Source organism: Melopsittacus undulatus, chromosome 9 (assembly GCF_012275295.1).
Source record: "Melopsittacus undulatus isolate bMelUnd1 chromosome 9, bMelUnd1.mat.Z, whole genome shotgun sequence".
NCBI classification, from domain to species: Eukaryota; Metazoa; Chordata; class Aves; order Psittaciformes; family Psittaculidae; genus Melopsittacus; species Melopsittacus undulatus.
In genome coordinates this window covers 9982979-10000658 of record NC_047535.1, presented here as the reverse complement: position 1 = coordinate 10000658, position 17680 = coordinate 9982979, and the positions used below count along the sequence as shown (strand labels likewise).

Below are 17680 nucleotides of genomic sequence, written 5' to 3'. Positions count from 1 at the left end.
CTGAGGTCATACTGGAAAGAAGTATAAGCTGGGACTACAGCAGCTTTACTGTCATTTTAGGACAGGTTGGTGGTTACATACACAAGAAGTTTAGCACAAGCAAAGACTTTCCAGTTTAAAAAAAAAAACCAAGAAAAAATATTTTACTACATAAGAAATAAAGGGATGAAAATACAAAGAAATTAATCACAAGATACTATTTAAAACAATATGCAGAGTACTTACTCCACTTGCTATTTTGTCAAGTGGAAAAATTACATTACATTCTGCCAATAATTATGCAGAGAGATCAGCTTTTCTGGTACCTCTCAAACAAGTTTTGCTCTCACACATTCATGTCATTCTGTGTAATTTTTTAACTGCTGCCAACAGTGAGCTGAAGTCCACTGATAAGCTGAGGCATTTGAGATGAGCATGTGAAATTATGTATAAAATATTATTTCTGGTATCTGTCCATCTTCTATTGATGTACCATTGTTGTTACCCGGTGAACTATAAAAGACAAAGCAGGTTTTACTAGCAGTAGGAGATTCATGGATCACTTTCTTCAAGCCTTTTGTTCCATAGTGGGAATCAGGACCCTGAAAAAAATCACAAGAGATCAGCAACTGAATGGAAGCAGGCAGCAAGACCCATAAAACACTGAAGTTCAAACACTGAGTTAGGATATTTTAACAGTAAAAATGTCTGTACCCACATCATGTAAGTCACATACAAAATCACAGATAACACAAGTGAGTACAGTATGTCTAAATAACAAAAAATTTCTCTGATAGTAGACTTAAACCACTTGATTTTATCCAACTAGTAATAAATAAGTTTTGATTCCCTTATGGGGAATTATGTTTAAAAGAGTATTAAAAGACTTTTGAGAAAACACTGAATAAATAAATTTATCCATAACATTAAAGGGATACTTTCCTAGAACAAATTATTCTTTCCTATACTGTAGTGCTAGTATATAAAAAGTGATAAAAATGGTGACTAAAAAAACCCAAACCTTTTAGTTTTCTGTAGCTATACTGATTAGAATATGCTCAATAAAAGAAATTAAAACTTGAATTTTTACAGAGAGCTGCCAGATTACACATTCTAGTTAGCGCTTTTGCCTACACAGAACCATTGACTCCCATTAGGACTCATTCTAACTTACATCAGCCAGAAAGTGGGAAGGCACATTCTGTTTTGTGGCACAGAAAAGCAACAGCAATCTTACAAGTTACTGTGGAGTTTAACTATATCTTTCTTTAGCACTAAAAATAAATCAAAGATCTAGAAACCACTTTGCCATCAGAAGAGCCAGAAAAGAACAACTGTTGCACCAAAGTAATGTTTTTCTTCTGTACTGTTCCACATTCTTACTTTCAATGTTGCACAAGCTGTGTAGCAAACTGTTGGCAAAATCTCTATAGGTTCTTTGAACATAACTCTGAACGTACTGGCTGTTCCATCACAACTAAATCCGGTGTCGTTCTGTCCTAGCGTCTGATTCTTCTCGTAATCAATTATCTGTACAAACCCAAGAAAACAGTATTTTTAGGTTTATGAGCTTGAGAAAGATTCTTATTGTATTCATATTAGAAGATTACAAGCAAACATTTGCCTACTCCACCCAGTTTAATTGCAAGGATAATGCTATCTCAAGACTGGAAAGTAGGTGTAATGTCCTGATACCACTAGGGTTGACCCAGCAGTGCTCAACTATGGCCTGTGGGTTCCACACGGGCAGTTAAACCCGTGGGCTAGATTCAACACTGCTCCAACCAGGTTATAGTCTTGGCCTGGGAGATGAAAAATAAATAGCTCTTACACATTCATCTTCTGACCTTCATATATTACATATACTCCTGTACTTAGATCTGCTGATCTTGGTACACCTACACAGCCCACATGAGGGAAGCACATATGGGGGCTGTGGCTAATTTAGAAAACCAGAAAAATTTCTAATTTAGAAAACTTAGAAAAAGTTTTTACAGATAAAATAAGCAGTTAATGACACGATCTTAAAAGAAAACAAGAACTTGTGCTGCTGTGTTTTATACAATTAATGTTCTAGACTCAGTTTAAAAATTACACACATATTACATATTCCATTTTAAGTGGCAAATAGGAATCACTAGCTAAGATGCAGTAACAGTAGATAAGGCACATCTTTTGGGTAGCAATCCTGATCCATGTTACTGAACAATCTCTTGCAGAAGTTGGATATTAGAACTTTAGAGTAACATGGACACTTTTCATGATTGCTGCATTAACAAGAATCGTATCAGTTTTAGTATTTTATTATTAAATTGCCATAATTTTAATATTGCTCAAATGAGATGAAGCAAAATACATCTAGGCAAGATGTGCTCCGATTATTCCCCCAGGCACAATCAACAGAAATGTTAACACTTATCATGCTGAAGGCCTAAGCCCCTTTCACATAAAAGATGAGTTTGCAATATATGTTATCACTATTTTAAGACAAGTACTATGTGTTTAATTCTCTCAAGCTCTGCTGGTACTAATGCAGGTCCAAGAAGAAAGGTAGACACCCAGGACTTAAATACCTGTCTGAAAAAATTGTGACAGGATTCATCAGGAATTGAGGATACTTCCAGGATAAAGAGAACTTGTATAAGGCAGATGGCTTTCATCTAAACTGTAAAAGTACACTAGCCTTTCAACTAGGCTCAAGAGCATCTCTTTCAAGTGAATCTCTTAATCATTCCCACTTAATATGTTTTAGTTTGCTTTGCAAGAACTCAATTATTTTCAGATGAAATGCATCCAGCAAACATAGCTGAGTGAGCACACCAAACTATCTCATCTGGTAATGGGAATTTAGCTGAGAGGATCAAACAAGCTAATGCAAAGTAAAAACCTCTAAATATGTATAATATGGCTGCTAGGCCCCCAGTACCAACTGGTTTATTCTAAAGATCCTATCTAGTGCACTATGCTATGCATTTACAGAAACGTATAGTTTGAGAAAACTAAACTGATGCTACTTTCAAATCAAGGAGTTTTCAAATCAGCTTTTAAACTGAGGAATGTGAAAAGCCAATAAATTCCTTCAAAACCACATTCCAGATACATTCTGTTTGGAACATCTTAAGAAGAAATGCACAACATTTTTTTCTTAAGAGACAGACACAGAATTCCTACCCTTAAGTATAGGACAGTCAGAGAATAGTAATCATCAAATAGAAAACAGAAGACAAAGTAAACTGTCATTTAAATAAGATGCCCAGAAATGAACTAAAACAGCAGTTCCAGCAAATGCAAGAAGTCTTTGAAGTAAGGTAGGAACAATGGAATTTCTGTCCCTAAATGAAGTCACAGATTCTTTCTTTCACAACATTTCCCACACACCTAATAAATCCGTGTGAAATGATAGTACCAGGTCATGAAATACACAGAACATAGGGTAACTGTGGCAGTCACAGAATGTCTGTTAGAATAACTTAGAATTATAACTAATAACTTAGAATTATATAATAAATAACCTGTTAGAAAGCTTAGAATCAAATAAAAACTCATCTCAACAAGAAAGAGAATTCAAATGGACTGAAATTCCATACTTGAAAAAAATATAGTGCTGGGTCAATCCTGACCACAACACACTAAGAGAGATCAATCAGGCTACAAGAGCAGGAAGTACAATTCTAGTGTGTCTTCCATTACCCACTCAGATCAGGCAAGTGTCATACCAGGTCATGAAGCAGGGGTGACATTTTTAGATGCTATCACTGGACTTTTCATGAGCTTGCTAACCAATTGCTCAGTAGGAAGAAACACAACCCTTGATTTGGTACTGACTGATGAGCAAGACCAGATTCAAAATTTCATAATAGGAACACTATGTAACAGTGTTTGTAATATACTTAAGAGTCAAAGCTACCATGTGAACAAAAGCAAATGCACCACAGCTATGCTACATTCCAAAAAGAGAAAAAACAAGGAAGCTTGTTCAAAAGAAGGAGCAATTAAGAAAATTAAATCCTTATAAGAAGCATGCAGACTGCTGAAGGACATCCCATGCCCAAGTACAGTATTGTCAGATATCACCTATTTGGAAAGGCCTGAGGAAAGGGGAAAAAGCTGTCATGGCTGATGAGCAAAATGTTATTACCAGAAATAAACAAACAAAAAAGGGCATCCTACGGAAATATGAAGTGATATCCAGATTAGAATATAAAGGGCCAAACAGACAGATTAAAATGTGAAAAAAGTCCAATTAAGCAGGCTAAAAGAAGGCTTAGAAACAGCTATCTAAAAGCATCAAAACCCATGCTAAATCATTATTTCAACAAAGCAGTAAGCTAAGCACCCTACATGGGTGCCTATAAATATGCAAGAAGCTATAAACATTCATGAAGATATAAAATGAGTGGCAGCAAGATAAGGTCTTCAACATGGAAGATAAGAGAACAGCAATACAAATACACCATTTACCAGCAGAAGAAACCAGGAGAACTGCCATGCTGGGACAATGTTTTCAGCAAACCTCAAACAGAAAGCAACCTTACAGAAGTTACGGTAATAGTAACATACAAACTTCCTCCTAAGACTTGAATCAGTAGTGAATAGATGTCAGTCTTCCCAAAAACTCTGGGCAAAGACAAGCCTCTAAGTCTCAGTACATGTACCAGATGAGCTAAAAATGTAATTAATACCCAGCTGGATCAGACAAATGGTCCAATATGGTCTGACAGCGGCAAGAGATGTTGCTCTGGGTTAATACGGAAGTCTGAGCTCTGCAGCCTGTTCCCCCACCATCCACAACTATTCTACTAGGTATGCTACATACAGTGCACATCCCTCTTCTGTTCCTTCTGGAATCTTCTAATGGATCTACTATTGATGAATGAACACGTTCAAATATGACCAAATTTGAAACAGGTGTCTGCGTCTTCTGGCAGTACGCTCAGTATCTACATACTGCAGATACTCCTACCTGTTTTGATGTTCTGGTATTAGTAAGTGTTTCAAAGTTCTAATATTCTGGGGTTCGGTGAGTAACAAACAGTTCCATGTTTATTTTATCCATTGCTCTTACACTTTTAGAAGCATTGCTCACACCTACCCTACAAACTGAAGAGTCCTAGCCTTTTTGGTCTTCCTTCATAAAGCAGCAGCTCTAGCCCCTTAATCATTTTAATTACCCTTATTCTCTACCTTTTAATTCTACTGTGTGAGATAGGGAATGGCACACAACAGACAAGATGTGGGCATACCTGGCTTTCATACAGCAATACAATGTCACCTTTTATCTTGTTTTTACTATCTTCCTGATGACATAGTGGGCTTTTTTTAGCAGTCACTATGTTGTGTCCCCTATTACAGAGAGCTGCTGATGACTAATCCAAGATCTCCTTCCAAAATTACTAGAAACTTTACTATAGGACAGACTTTGTGCACAACTGAACAGATTACAAAGCTATAAAATTCTTCCACAGAAAGCTTACACGAATTCAAGTTAGACCAGACAAGTATCCTGAAGAAAGATTCACCAGGAACTACTGAACAGAAAAACCAAAATCAGTCTCTGGAAACACCTATGCTAAAAAATGATTGAAGGACAGGAGAACACAGCAGAAAGGGAGAAAGATTTTCATGTTGTTCTTACTTTTCCCTAGTCATCCTCTTATGACCACTGCTGGGGACAAAACACAGGTTAGATTCCTAGCTTATTTACTGCTCCTACCAAAATGCATACTAAACTTTTGCCAGTACTATAAGTGTAGTTTCTATATAAGCTTATTTAAACAGAAAATACTGTACCTGTATATTAACTTGATAGTCTGTGGGTCCATGAATAGATCCATACAATCCAAATCCCACTATGGAAATTCTTCTATTAACTGTGAACCTAGTAAGACACAATCCAAGAAAGGAACTTAAACACCTGTGATGGGTGTGTTACCTTATTCCCAGACAAACAGAAAAAAGCCTCCCACTGAAGACTAGAGAAGTAAACTGAAAATTACTTTTTGCCCCCCCAATAACACCTTCTATTCATATTTCAACAGTACGAAAATACTTTTTAAGGTATCAGCTTTATAGGTTTAAGCTTTGCTAATTCCCCAAGATATTCAATATTCATAAACAAAAAAGAACCAGATTCTTTTTAGTATCTCCAAAAGAAAACCAGAACAAAGACTTGGTATTTTAAAAAGAAATATGCAGCTAATATCCAAACACTGTAGAATGTACCCAACCCTCCTGAAATGTATTCTTTGCTACTTTGTATTTTATGTGCACAACAGCCTGAGTTATTTTTAAAAAAGTAAAAAAAAAAAAAAATCAAATGCTCCCAAACAGAGCCAGCATGTTTGTTACGGTGTCTTATGCCAGAAAGTCAAAGTTAAGCAATTTGTTCGTTTTCTTCCCACACTTCTCTGTCTCTCTTTCAAATAGTTTCAAAAGCCATACCTAATCCGATCACTTGTTCCACTGTAGCCCCAGCGACTCTCCACTTGCTGGAACCTGTTAATGCTGCATTCTTTTCCTCTAAGGCAACATCTTGGTCGATCAATATAATCTACTTTAGGTTTAGGATTGACAGTAAAATGCAGAAAGAGATTTACTACTTCCCTATCTGACAAAATTCCAGACTGAGCAGGGCCTGTGAAAACAAAAGACTTCTCAGATGCTTTGAAGAATTACTCCAACTGTTGTATTTAAATCACACATATTGACAAACTGAAGATGACAATATTTTCCAACAGCCAGAGCATACTCTGCAGAATGTTTTGCTTTCATTTGTGCATCACAACTTTTACCAGTACAACACTGATAACAATAGAGTATTAAGCATCTAAACACTCACAGATGAGCTATACAGAGATATGATCTAACAGTAAGACAATAAGACAAAGAACTCCAAAACTTACCTGCTGCAAACTCTTCAATAGTCATTAATGGAAAACGGATTAAGGAAAGAGCTCTTCCAAGGACTTTCTGCTTGTTTCCGAATGTCACAGGTAGTTGCTGTCTTTGACATTCTGCTTCTGCCCAGCGAACAACAGCTCCAAAAAGTCTACTTTCTCGAATACTAAGGGTATCTCTTTCTAGAACTGCACACAGTGTGTCTAAAGAAAAAAACGTTAACAGGTCCAGGTAAGTTTTCAACCAAACCAGTAACAGTACTACACATTAAGTAAGCTTAAAATGTTAAGTAAATGCTAACATTCATAGAAAGATATCAAAGACAAAACATCTTATGTATAAAGAAATCTCCCAATGGTCTACGGACTCCAAACGAAAAAAATTCTACTACGAACTAAACTTCCTGCCATGAAGACAGCACATGAACTTTCTTCTTAATCCTGAAATGCATGACCATATATAATCTATGAAGTGACATCCAATATCCTACAGAATTTCCATGGCTAGGGCAAGATCAGAACTGGAAATGACCAAGTGATGAATGCACACTACTACAAAATCAAGTTATTCATGATGATACTGTCACATTATCATCTGAGTAGCCACCTGCCAATCTGGATCAGCTATAGACACAAGCAACAACAGTGTACACAAAACCAGTTTAAAGATACGTGAAAGTGATTTTAAACATTGACATGTTTGCCACCCACAAAGCTTGAAGGTGGAACACAGGATGTGAGGCAAGGTACTCTCAAAAAAAAAGAGCAGGTTTTCCTGTATTTCTTGCTTGTCCTGGTATTTTATGAATAACAGTATATTGGTACTGTCATGCAGTACAGGTATGTATTGGTACAGGTATGTAATAATCCTCATAGAACACAAGACTGAAAAAAATGTGTTTTCAGATACTGAATCTTCTATCTTTGCAAATTTTTAAATGTACTGAATTTAAGCAAGGTGTGTTCACAGTCATAGAAAATATACCGAAAAGTCAAAATAGATTGGAATTTATAGCAAGAGCAGAGATGAACACTCAGTCTGGGTACAAATCCCACTGAACAGGAGTTAACAGTGACTTTACAACTTCTTTAAGCAGCTGGCATACCTTCTTCCAGCTGAGTTTTTCCACACAATCTAGCTGAATTGGGATTAAAATCTTAAAACATACATAGCATCAATGAAGTTCAGTAAGCAAATGTACAACTGCTAGCTTTTCATAAAAGACAAAACATAGAAATTGCCAATCTGGATTTTTTTTTTCTTAAATACAGACTTCACAAATTGTACCTGATCTGTGCAACTCTGCACAGAGGGGTACCATATTGCAACAGGACAGTACAACTCCTGCTACACGCAAAAAAGCAGATGTGGATCCCTCAGGGACAAGGCACATCACTTGGCAAGTGAAAGCTTTGGCTTTAACAAAAGCATAGCATTACCATGGCAGGCACTCCATGGCACCAGTGCTAACCAAGTAGGGACCCAACATATTGGAACCCTGCTTAGGAGTGAAACTCAAAGGAAAGAACTGCAGGGGTCGATAGTAAAACCTGCATTCATTAACATACCATACATATGCAGTGTCCTGTTTCACTCATCAGCAAACTCACTGATGTAATGCAGGTGCTGCTGTCTGAATTTTGAGATCTGCAGTTGACCATCACATTGGTGCAAAGGTGGGTCAAGATCAGGGGGAAAGCAAAGTACCCCATGACAAGGAGATAAAATGGGCTTAGAACTCTACATGCTCAGATGGGAGAGGCAAACTATCCCAGGTTACTGTGATGAAGTCTTCTCACACCCTACAATTCCCTTCAGAAGTCTAATGCTTAGGGCACACAAAGTAACTTACCTATATCAATATCAGTAAAGCCTTCTGCACTTATTGCATCCATAGTACTTTTGTCTATTGTGTCAAGGCAAAGACTAGCAAGCTGAGGTTCATCAAACAAACGAGCCTAAAGGTAAAGAAATACATTTTAAGCATAAAGCTGACACACTATTTTTAAAAAGCAAATATTTTCACTCTAGTACAGATCTAAATTAAAACAGGTTGATTTGTCTTTGTGTTTATAACTTAAAAAGCACTTAAATTCTCAAAGAAGTACATAATTAAGGAGAATCCACTGAATGCAAGTTTTTCTTTGTGCTTATGTTTGTAGTTTTAGCAGTATAACTAAAAAAAGTACACCTCAAATCCACTATACAGAACTAAAGCACAGTCTTCACATAAAACAATTGAGAAATTAATGCAAATACACTGTAAAATAAACTGGCTCTATCTGAAATGTCTCAGTCCATTGCATAAGCAAAATAAATAAAAGCCTTTATTCCACATTTATAAGAAGCTGAGTCTGTAAAAACACTAACAGATCAAGAAATTTTTATATATAAATTAGGCTATATAGTGGCAAACCTACTGTGAAATAATATTTAGTAATTTCCTTCCAAATACAGATTTTCCTAGTAAACCAAAAATAAGCTTAGATTTACCTACTTGAGTAAGCAGCATAAAGGCATTATCTGCTCGGAGGTGCTTCGTTAGAAAATCCACACAATGTGCTTCCAGGGCTGGGACTGCATACTTTTTAGCAGTGTATAAAGTAGTCATGACTGTTTCTGGACCAATCTGAACTTCATCTGAATAAAGAAACCTGGAAATCAATACAAAAATACAGACCATAAACACCTATCTTGAGAAAAGCAAGTCAGGCACAACACCACAGTCTCTCTACATCTAGAAAACAGATCAAAGATTTGCACTGTGCACATGCAACAGTTGATCATGGAACATTTTAACAAATTGATAAGCAAATTAGAGGGTTTAAGAAAGAGTATTACGTTAACCTAATGGCATACATTTGTTTTAAATATGTATTACTCCCCAAGACTGATCTGGCTGTACTAGTTATACATAGCTACCAACTGTAAACAACAGCTGAGCTGCAGAATTAACACACAAATGCATGCTCTTTTGATTCACTAGCAAGAGCTGTATTCCTAAACATCAATACATAAGCCTCTGTGGCTATATCACTGAACTTAATTTACTGACAGTGCACACTAGCTTCCCCATGAGGAGAATAGTGTCAAGGACAGACTGTGGTAACACATCAAAGTTACCACTCTGTAGTGTTCAGAGGAGAGGAAAGGGAGTCATCAAGCAGATGACCTTGACTCTTCTATTCCTACTATAGCAAAACACACAGCAAAGCTGTGTGGCTAGATGACTGGCTGAGATTTTAGAGTTAAGATGTGAACCAAAAGACAGGAGCTCCCACCAAAACCAGGGAAAAAAACCAACTGTTTCATGAGCAGTTGTTATTTGAGACCAGCAAAAAAAAAAAACACAACAACAGTTTCATTTTAAACTTCAGCATGGAAACTATGACCATTTTAAAAATACTTTTTCTTACAGGTGACATGGAAGATAATCTTAGTAATATTTAATCAGTTTTTCCAATAATAATCAAGAATAGCTTGTGATTTACAAAAATCCATTTGTCTCAACACACAGGTGGTTGAGCACAATAAAGCAGGACACATCAGCAAAGGCAGAAACTCCTCAATGAAGGCCAAGCCCTTCCTTTCTTAATATTTTTTGTTCAAAGTCTCCTGGAAACCAACGAATGGCAAGTGTGTTTAGAAGGGTTTTAAAATATAACAATAAGCAGTTTGTATTTCACAGAAGAAAACTGCCAAAGTAATGGACTCACGCTTATTTGCAACATGGGAAGATCTAAGTAACAGTAACACAAAATTCAAGTTTCAACTAAAATTTTTCGTTGCTTGCATTTCTTACATAATTGCTGATGCACAACTAAACATGGTGTGCAACATTAAATTTGTGCCACTTACCAAGAGATACGTATTTACCATGACAATACTCCAATCTATTCAAAAAGGCAGCTTTCACATCACTTGGGAAATGTGGATGATGCTCTAAATTAATTTTTGAAATGGGATTTACATCAAACAGCTTTTAGAAAAAATGAGTTTCATTAAATGCTAACTTTTTTTTTTTAGTAGAAGTTTCATACAGGTCATTTAGAACTGATTTATGAAAGCTATAAACTGTTATCTGTGATGAAAACGATGGGCTGACTGGACTGCCACAGTCACTGACAAATTTACTTTTAAGAAACTAAGATCTCGTAGGTAGTTTTGCATAACAAATGAACAAGCTGTTCATTAAAGCACTAGAATAATGCATTTAGATTTTGGTTTTAAGATATAAAAAAAAATCTATATAAATGCCCTAATCCTTGTTTGACTTTATAGGAGCTTGGAGTCCAAATCATGCAAGAATTGAATATTAACAGGCTGTAAAAAAACAGCATTACCACACAAACTACATTATAAGCTTTACCTAATAAAAAAAATAAAACAACCCCAAAACCCCCACCAAAACAAAAAAAAAACCAAGCAAACACAAAAAGGACACCCTTGAGGCTCTGTGCTCCAACCTCTTCCCTGCTGTATGGCTGTACGCATTAGGAGACACTCCTCAACTGAAAGTGTGTCAATGACAAAGTAACAGGACTTAAGTGATTAAAGTTCTGACAACTTGCACAGCATCTCAAGCAGTAAATAAAGCATCAGTGTGTTATCAGTACTCCTTCAGCACAAATCCAAAACATTGCTCCATGCTAGCTCCTGTGAATAATTCAGCTCTATCCCAACCAAACCCATCCCTTATTGCATACTATTTACGTCATGTTCAGGTACTACATTGTCACAACACATCTTCATTAACTACCTCTTTCATCATAGAAGTTCTGTCACATGTAGACAAATGCACAAAATGTCCACAGAGCTCATTTGGTCTATGACTTTAGGCTCCATCTGTTATGGTATTCACTCAGGACAGGATGGGCTGGTGTGTTGCATGGAGTTACTGGACACTTTGGATCTCATAATCAGTTTCTAGGCATTGATTACCACAGGGTGTAACAACTCGTAGTTATAGAACATGCAATATAGTTACATACTTTGAGAAAGCTTATGACAAGAAGCATCCAAATTCATTACGAAAGTCACATTGTCAGTTTCCTGTGTTTAGTTTCAAGTTTTTGACAATGCCAATACTTTCTTAGGATTTTCAAAGCCAAATAACAGTCTTCTGCAAAAAACGAAGTGTGAATTTGCAAAGTTAAAAGGTAGCTGTAGAAATTACGAAAAATGGTAATAAAGTCCATTGCTCTAGGATGTTGTATAATACATCTCCCTTAAATAAATGAACAAATGACCATGATGTGCCCATCTACTCATAAAAGAGGAACTCTAGGTGTGTCTCCTCTCTGAAAATCCCACTGTTCATGTTTGTCTTTGCATTACCTCTGCCATCTGTGGCAGGTCTGAACTAGCACACCTTTATACCACTGTTCCTCCTCCACTTAACTCAGTAGGTCCCAGGATCATGTATTCTTTCTGCTTGCCTTCTTCCATCCTCTAGTCCACTTGGAGAGGCTTACAGAAGCAACTTGCTCTTTATATATTGACTAATTTTATTGTCACCCAGGATGGCGTGTGTGTGTCTGTGCAGAGTGGAAGAATACTTTTAGTGATCACTCAATCATTCACTTTACATGAGCCTCTCATACACTTTATGCCACTTTCCAGTTTGCACTTCTTTCTCCCCCAGTCATAGCATCTTTCCAACAGCTGAAATATTTTCACTATTAAAAAAGCACACAGGAATCTTTTTCCAGTTAGTCATGATTACCCCTTTGTTTGCTGCTTGCCAAAGTCTTCTGCAAAGACATTTGGAAGATGGACTGCTAAACTCATGCCATGTTGCCACTTGTGTTCATACCATGATCAAAGGACAAGTTAAATTCCTGCAATTTTTGAATGAAATAAAAAGTTATATCTTATTAAAACCAACAAAATGAAACCCTAAAGCAGAATCCTATGGAGACAGCTTTAATTTTCTGGGGAAGAAAAAAAATGCAACCCCCAAAACCCCACCAAAAAACAAACACCCCCCAAAAAAACCCCAACAACAAAAAAAATCAACCAAACAAAACAAAACCACAAAAACCCACAAAAAAACCCCTCCTTAACTGGGAAGCAAATTCAAACTTTTGTGACTGATTATTTCAGCTTTTAAGGATTTATCTGCCAAAATACTGCAATAGTCAGCTGCTTCCAAAAAACCTCCGCGTCTCATATGGGAAAACTCCAGGCAGGAGGAATACTGGATGAGAAGCTAAAGCATATACCAACATATACCATTTCCAAGCCTTTGAGCTGAGACAATTGTTTTCTAAGAACGTTCTTGCCCCTTCCCTAGCCAATTTTAAAAGGCTCCCTACCCGCTTCCTGGTTTTACACTTAGAATTTTAGCCCACAGACAAGGATGACCATCCAAGTTCCTCTAGGGGAAAAAATAAACCCTACAATGTATTACTGGAATTACAGTGGTACCGTCAATTAAAGTTTTGGTTCATTCTTTCAAAATATTTTAACTCCACAGATTTATTATTTAGAGTCCCCTGTCAGGAAAAAAAAATAGCAAATGTAGCCAATTTTAAATTGTGTGCAGATATAGCCAAAAAAACCCAACCCAGATCTCACATTAACTTGGTGATCATCAGATGTTAAATTGTTCTATTTCTAACTACTGTTTTCTTCCCTATAAATGTAATTCTTGACCTACAAACTACGACAAAACACTACCTCCGATAAAAGTTTACATCATAGGACAAAGAAATGACACTGTCTTACTGGACACATACAGACAGAATGAATATTAAGAGAATGTAAAAAACTTCCATCAAAAAAATCTTTTTCCTTTGGCTTTCTTTCTAAAAGTAGTATTTGTCAGTAGATCTTCGTGAAACACATCAACTGCATATAGGACTTAACAAACCACATGAGTAACCAAAATGGAAACAAGCTATGGAACATTAAATAACTAGTGAATCACCCCTAAAAGCTTTTGCATCACTTCAATGTTTCCTTTACCTTGACATTAATCTGCTATGTGTATTCAAAGATCCCAACTTAATTTCTAGCCACCAGACCTCAAATTGGTCTTCGCAGAGATTAACACAGGTCCTATAAAAGGTAATCATCAATATCTGACCAATGTACTAATGACAGATAGAAGAGGCCAACAGTGCAAGGTTAATTCTTGCCTCTTCCAGCTAACATCAGGAGAAAAAAAGCCCAAACACAGCTATCATTGGTATACTTTAAAACTAGCATATATGAGCAAGGAAGACATCCTGTACTGGTCTATGTTAAAGAAGTTCCCCTTAAATATGTTTTTAACAAGGTGTTACAACATATGTTTATTCCAAAATAAGCTCCAAAAATGCAGAAGAATGTCTTTAAAAACTGCCATGTATTTCATACCAAAGATGACATCACACCTGAGAGATATCAACAGTTTATTAGTCTGGTGATATTTGGTCAAGACACACATATAATCAGTTTACTTACATAAGTCCCTGCCCATTGCATACTAGCAGCTCTAACAACACAAGATGCCTTTTGTTTGCATTTAAAAAGTCTCTTCCTTCACTTGTACTGTTTTCAAATACCACCCTTATCTTTACTTAGAACTCACCTGTTTCTTTTTATATTTTTATCTAAACTTTTTTCCATTATATTCACTTTTTACTGTCCAGTGTTTTTTCCACATATATAGAGACAAACACATAGATGTGCAGTCATTTACTTTTAACCTTTGAAACCATTTTGCTTGAAAGACACTTCCTACTATCTCCCACTCTGCTCCACAAACTCTTTACTTTGCCACTCCCTTTCTAAGAATCCACAAAACACAGCCCATTTACTAACAGTAACAGAGACATTGCTGCTGCATGGTGGATTCTTCCCCACCCCAATCAGTTGCAACTCCTGTGTGCATGATTACTAGAAGGACTATGTGACTCTTCCCACTGCTCTTATCTGTTAGGGTTAAAAACAAAGAACTTTTTCAGAACTTTTTCTATTACAAAAAGCTTCAAGACACTACACATTTATTTCCAGGCAATAATATTACTGTTTCCCAAATATTTGTTACAGAAATCTATTTTGTATGTTTTTATAGAAGTGTTGCCTAACAGAGGAGTTTCTTTCAGAAAAAAACTTAAGGTTAAGCAGTTTTGTCATATTACCATACCACAGCACAAAGAAACTACCAGAATTGTTTCCATGAGTTTTATTTAGCGCTAGTAAAAAGAGATGAGAGATAAACCCAAGGGTTTTGTGAGCATGAGAAGCAGCAGATCCTATTCTGCCCAAATTAGAAATCACTAATCCATTTTACATACTTATTGCCATCACTGCACTCCTGATCTCACTCATTTGGGTAGTCTGGGTGAAAAAATCACTAACTTCTGCTGTATGTTCATTCTCCACCCAAAAGTATGTTAAGTGTGATTACAATGGGTGCATTACTCTGGTAAAAAAATACAACAATTTATTGCCACGGCTGAAAAAGTGGCCTGTAAGAGGAATAAAGCTTCAAAGGAAGTATGAAATGAAAAAGCTTGGTGCAACAGCCTCTGTCCCTTCTTAGCCATTATTAGGTGGATAAACAGTTACAGCTCTAGGTGGAACCACTAACCCCCCATCACCTTACTTGTTAAAACCAGAATCAAAACCCCAAACCAGTCACCCACCACTACCAAAGTACTCTTCTGAAGGCACAATCAGCTGCTCTGAAGTTAGGGCACTTCTCTTGAGAAAAGGATGCCGGGGAAAGCGCAAGGAGGAACCAAACCGCATCCCCAGGGCGGTGTGACCTTGCATGCAGCCCGCAAGGTGCTTACGCGTGCTCCCCGCACCTCCCTCTGCGGGTACATACGGGCGGCCCGGGGGAACGGAAGGGCTCTCCGGATACAGGAGCCAGGAGGATCCGCGGCTCGAGATGAGCCAGCGGACGAGCGAGCGCCGCCGAGGCCCCACGACACCGGTGGGAGAGACCCGCCCACCGCTGTGCGCTACCTCCAGCCCATGAGCCTCCCCCTCCCGCACAGCCGCGGCCTGACCTGAGGAGCGCCAGGAAGGCGGCGGGCTCCACGTCGGGCAGCTCGATCTCAGCCGAGGTGGTGGCCATGCCGCCGTTAAACATCGCGTCGAACACTGCGCTGCCGGCCGCTAGCACGAAGCGGTGCGCGGGGATGCGCTGCTGGCCGGGCCCTGGGGACGCCCCCGCGCCCGCACCGCCGCCGCCGCGGGGGCCTCCCTTGCCCACCACGAAGTGCACGTCGCTAAGCAGCTCGTTCGAGAAGAGGAAGGCGAAGCGTTCCCGCAGCGACCCCTTCGTGGCCTGCCAGTTGTACAGCGGCTCCCGCTGCAGCACCGCGCCGGCCTCCGCCGCGGAGGCAGTGGCTGTGGCGGCGGGTGTCTCCACGGGCGCACCCGGGCCGCCGCCGGCAGCCGCCATCGCCGCCCGGAGGGGCCGGGCCGCACCGCTCCGTTTACCGGCAGCACACGAAAGCCTGACGTCAGCCGCTCACCTCCCCTGCGCCGCGCATGCGTCTCTGCGCCGCGGAAGCTCGCGGTGAGGACGCTGCGGCCTGCCCTGTCCTGCCCTTCCCAGCGGCTGCGCGGGCACCGGCAGGAGGGCCGTCCGTGTCACTTGTTGGGTTTGTAAAGGTGTTTTATGCCCGCGTGTGCAGCGGGAGTGCTCTTCTATAGCCGTGAGAGGGGAAAAACAGGTGTACGAACCACAGAGCGCTGCGGCAGGCGTGGGCCTTTATACCGGTACATGTGGGAATGCACACAAAGGGTACGTGTGTGCACCTCAAATGTAAATTCCTGCTTATAATACCGTTCCTTACGGTAGCAGGGAACAACGCTCGATCACCTACTTAAACTGTTTGTGAAATAATGTTGGACTGTTGATGACTGTTGACACAAGCACCTTGCAGTGCGTGTACAGAAGAAATCCACTTACAGTGTGTTTGGACGTTGCATGTTTTAAACGTCTGAGGAGAAAAATGAAAGCAAAACCAGCAATTGTGAATGTAGCAGTGAGGCAGTGCAGCAGCCATCAAATATAATGTCCTTGGACCAGGGAATATAGGGTGGTGAGTTCATAGAATCATATCAGGGTTTGGGATGGAAGGGACCATCAAAGGTCATCTAGTCCAACCCTCTGCAGTGAGCAGGAACATCTTCAAATAGATCAGGTTGCCCAGAACCACATCCAGCCTGACCTGGAATGTCTGCAGGGATGGTACATTCACCACCTCTGTGGGCAACCTCTGGCAGTTTTTTACCCCTCATTGTTAACAGTTTCTTCCTCACATCCAGCCTGAATCTCCCTCTTTTAGTTTAAAACCATTACACTTCATCCTGTTGCAACAGGCCCTGTTAAAAAGTCTCTTCCCAATTAATTGGGCAAATTCTGACAAGCCGTATAGGGTTCATTTTTAGTATACTGTCTTGGTGGGTTTTGGGAAAGAAGGAAAAAGAAAGGTACCTTTACGTTTTCAGAGTCCTCTCAAACCACTGTCAGTTGAAAAATAAAGTGGATCATTTTGCCATCTACTGGAGTTTTGCTGTAAATACAGCACCAATTTGAATTACAGAGCTGAAGGCTGTTTATCATAGCTCTTGACTTGTCAGCATTTATAGAAACGTGTGGCTAAAAGGGGAATAGAATATGTCACCACTCTGCATTTAGGTTTATAATTAGGACAAAACTGAGACCAAGCAAATGCGGTCCGTTTCGCAGAACGAGTTTAAAAGAACCTTAAGCAAGATGGAAGCAATTTCAGTGGGGTAAACTATAGTGGGAAAGGGCACAAGAAGACATAGTATACCAGCCAGAAAGCAGCAA

At 38.9% G+C, this 17680-nt stretch overlaps 1 protein-coding gene across 1 annotated transcript; it reads right to left on the bottom strand.

Annotated features, from left to right (window-relative positions):
• Positions 1-17: 17 nt before the first annotated feature.
• BTBD1 (BTB domain containing 1) lies at positions 18-16387 on the bottom strand. The gene is made up of 8 exons (XM_005148727.3): positions 15882-16387; positions 9374-9530; positions 8729-8834; positions 6882-7079; positions 6421-6613; positions 5770-5857; positions 1363-1509; positions 18-581 (listed from the first exon to the last, which is right to left on the bottom strand). Exons 1-8 carry the CDS (start codon positions 16277-16279, stop codon positions 423-425), a joined length of 1446 nt encoding a protein of 481 aa, XP_005148784.1. The 5' UTR covers positions 16280-16387; the 3' UTR covers positions 18-422.
• Positions 16388-17680: the final 1293 nt, after the last annotated feature.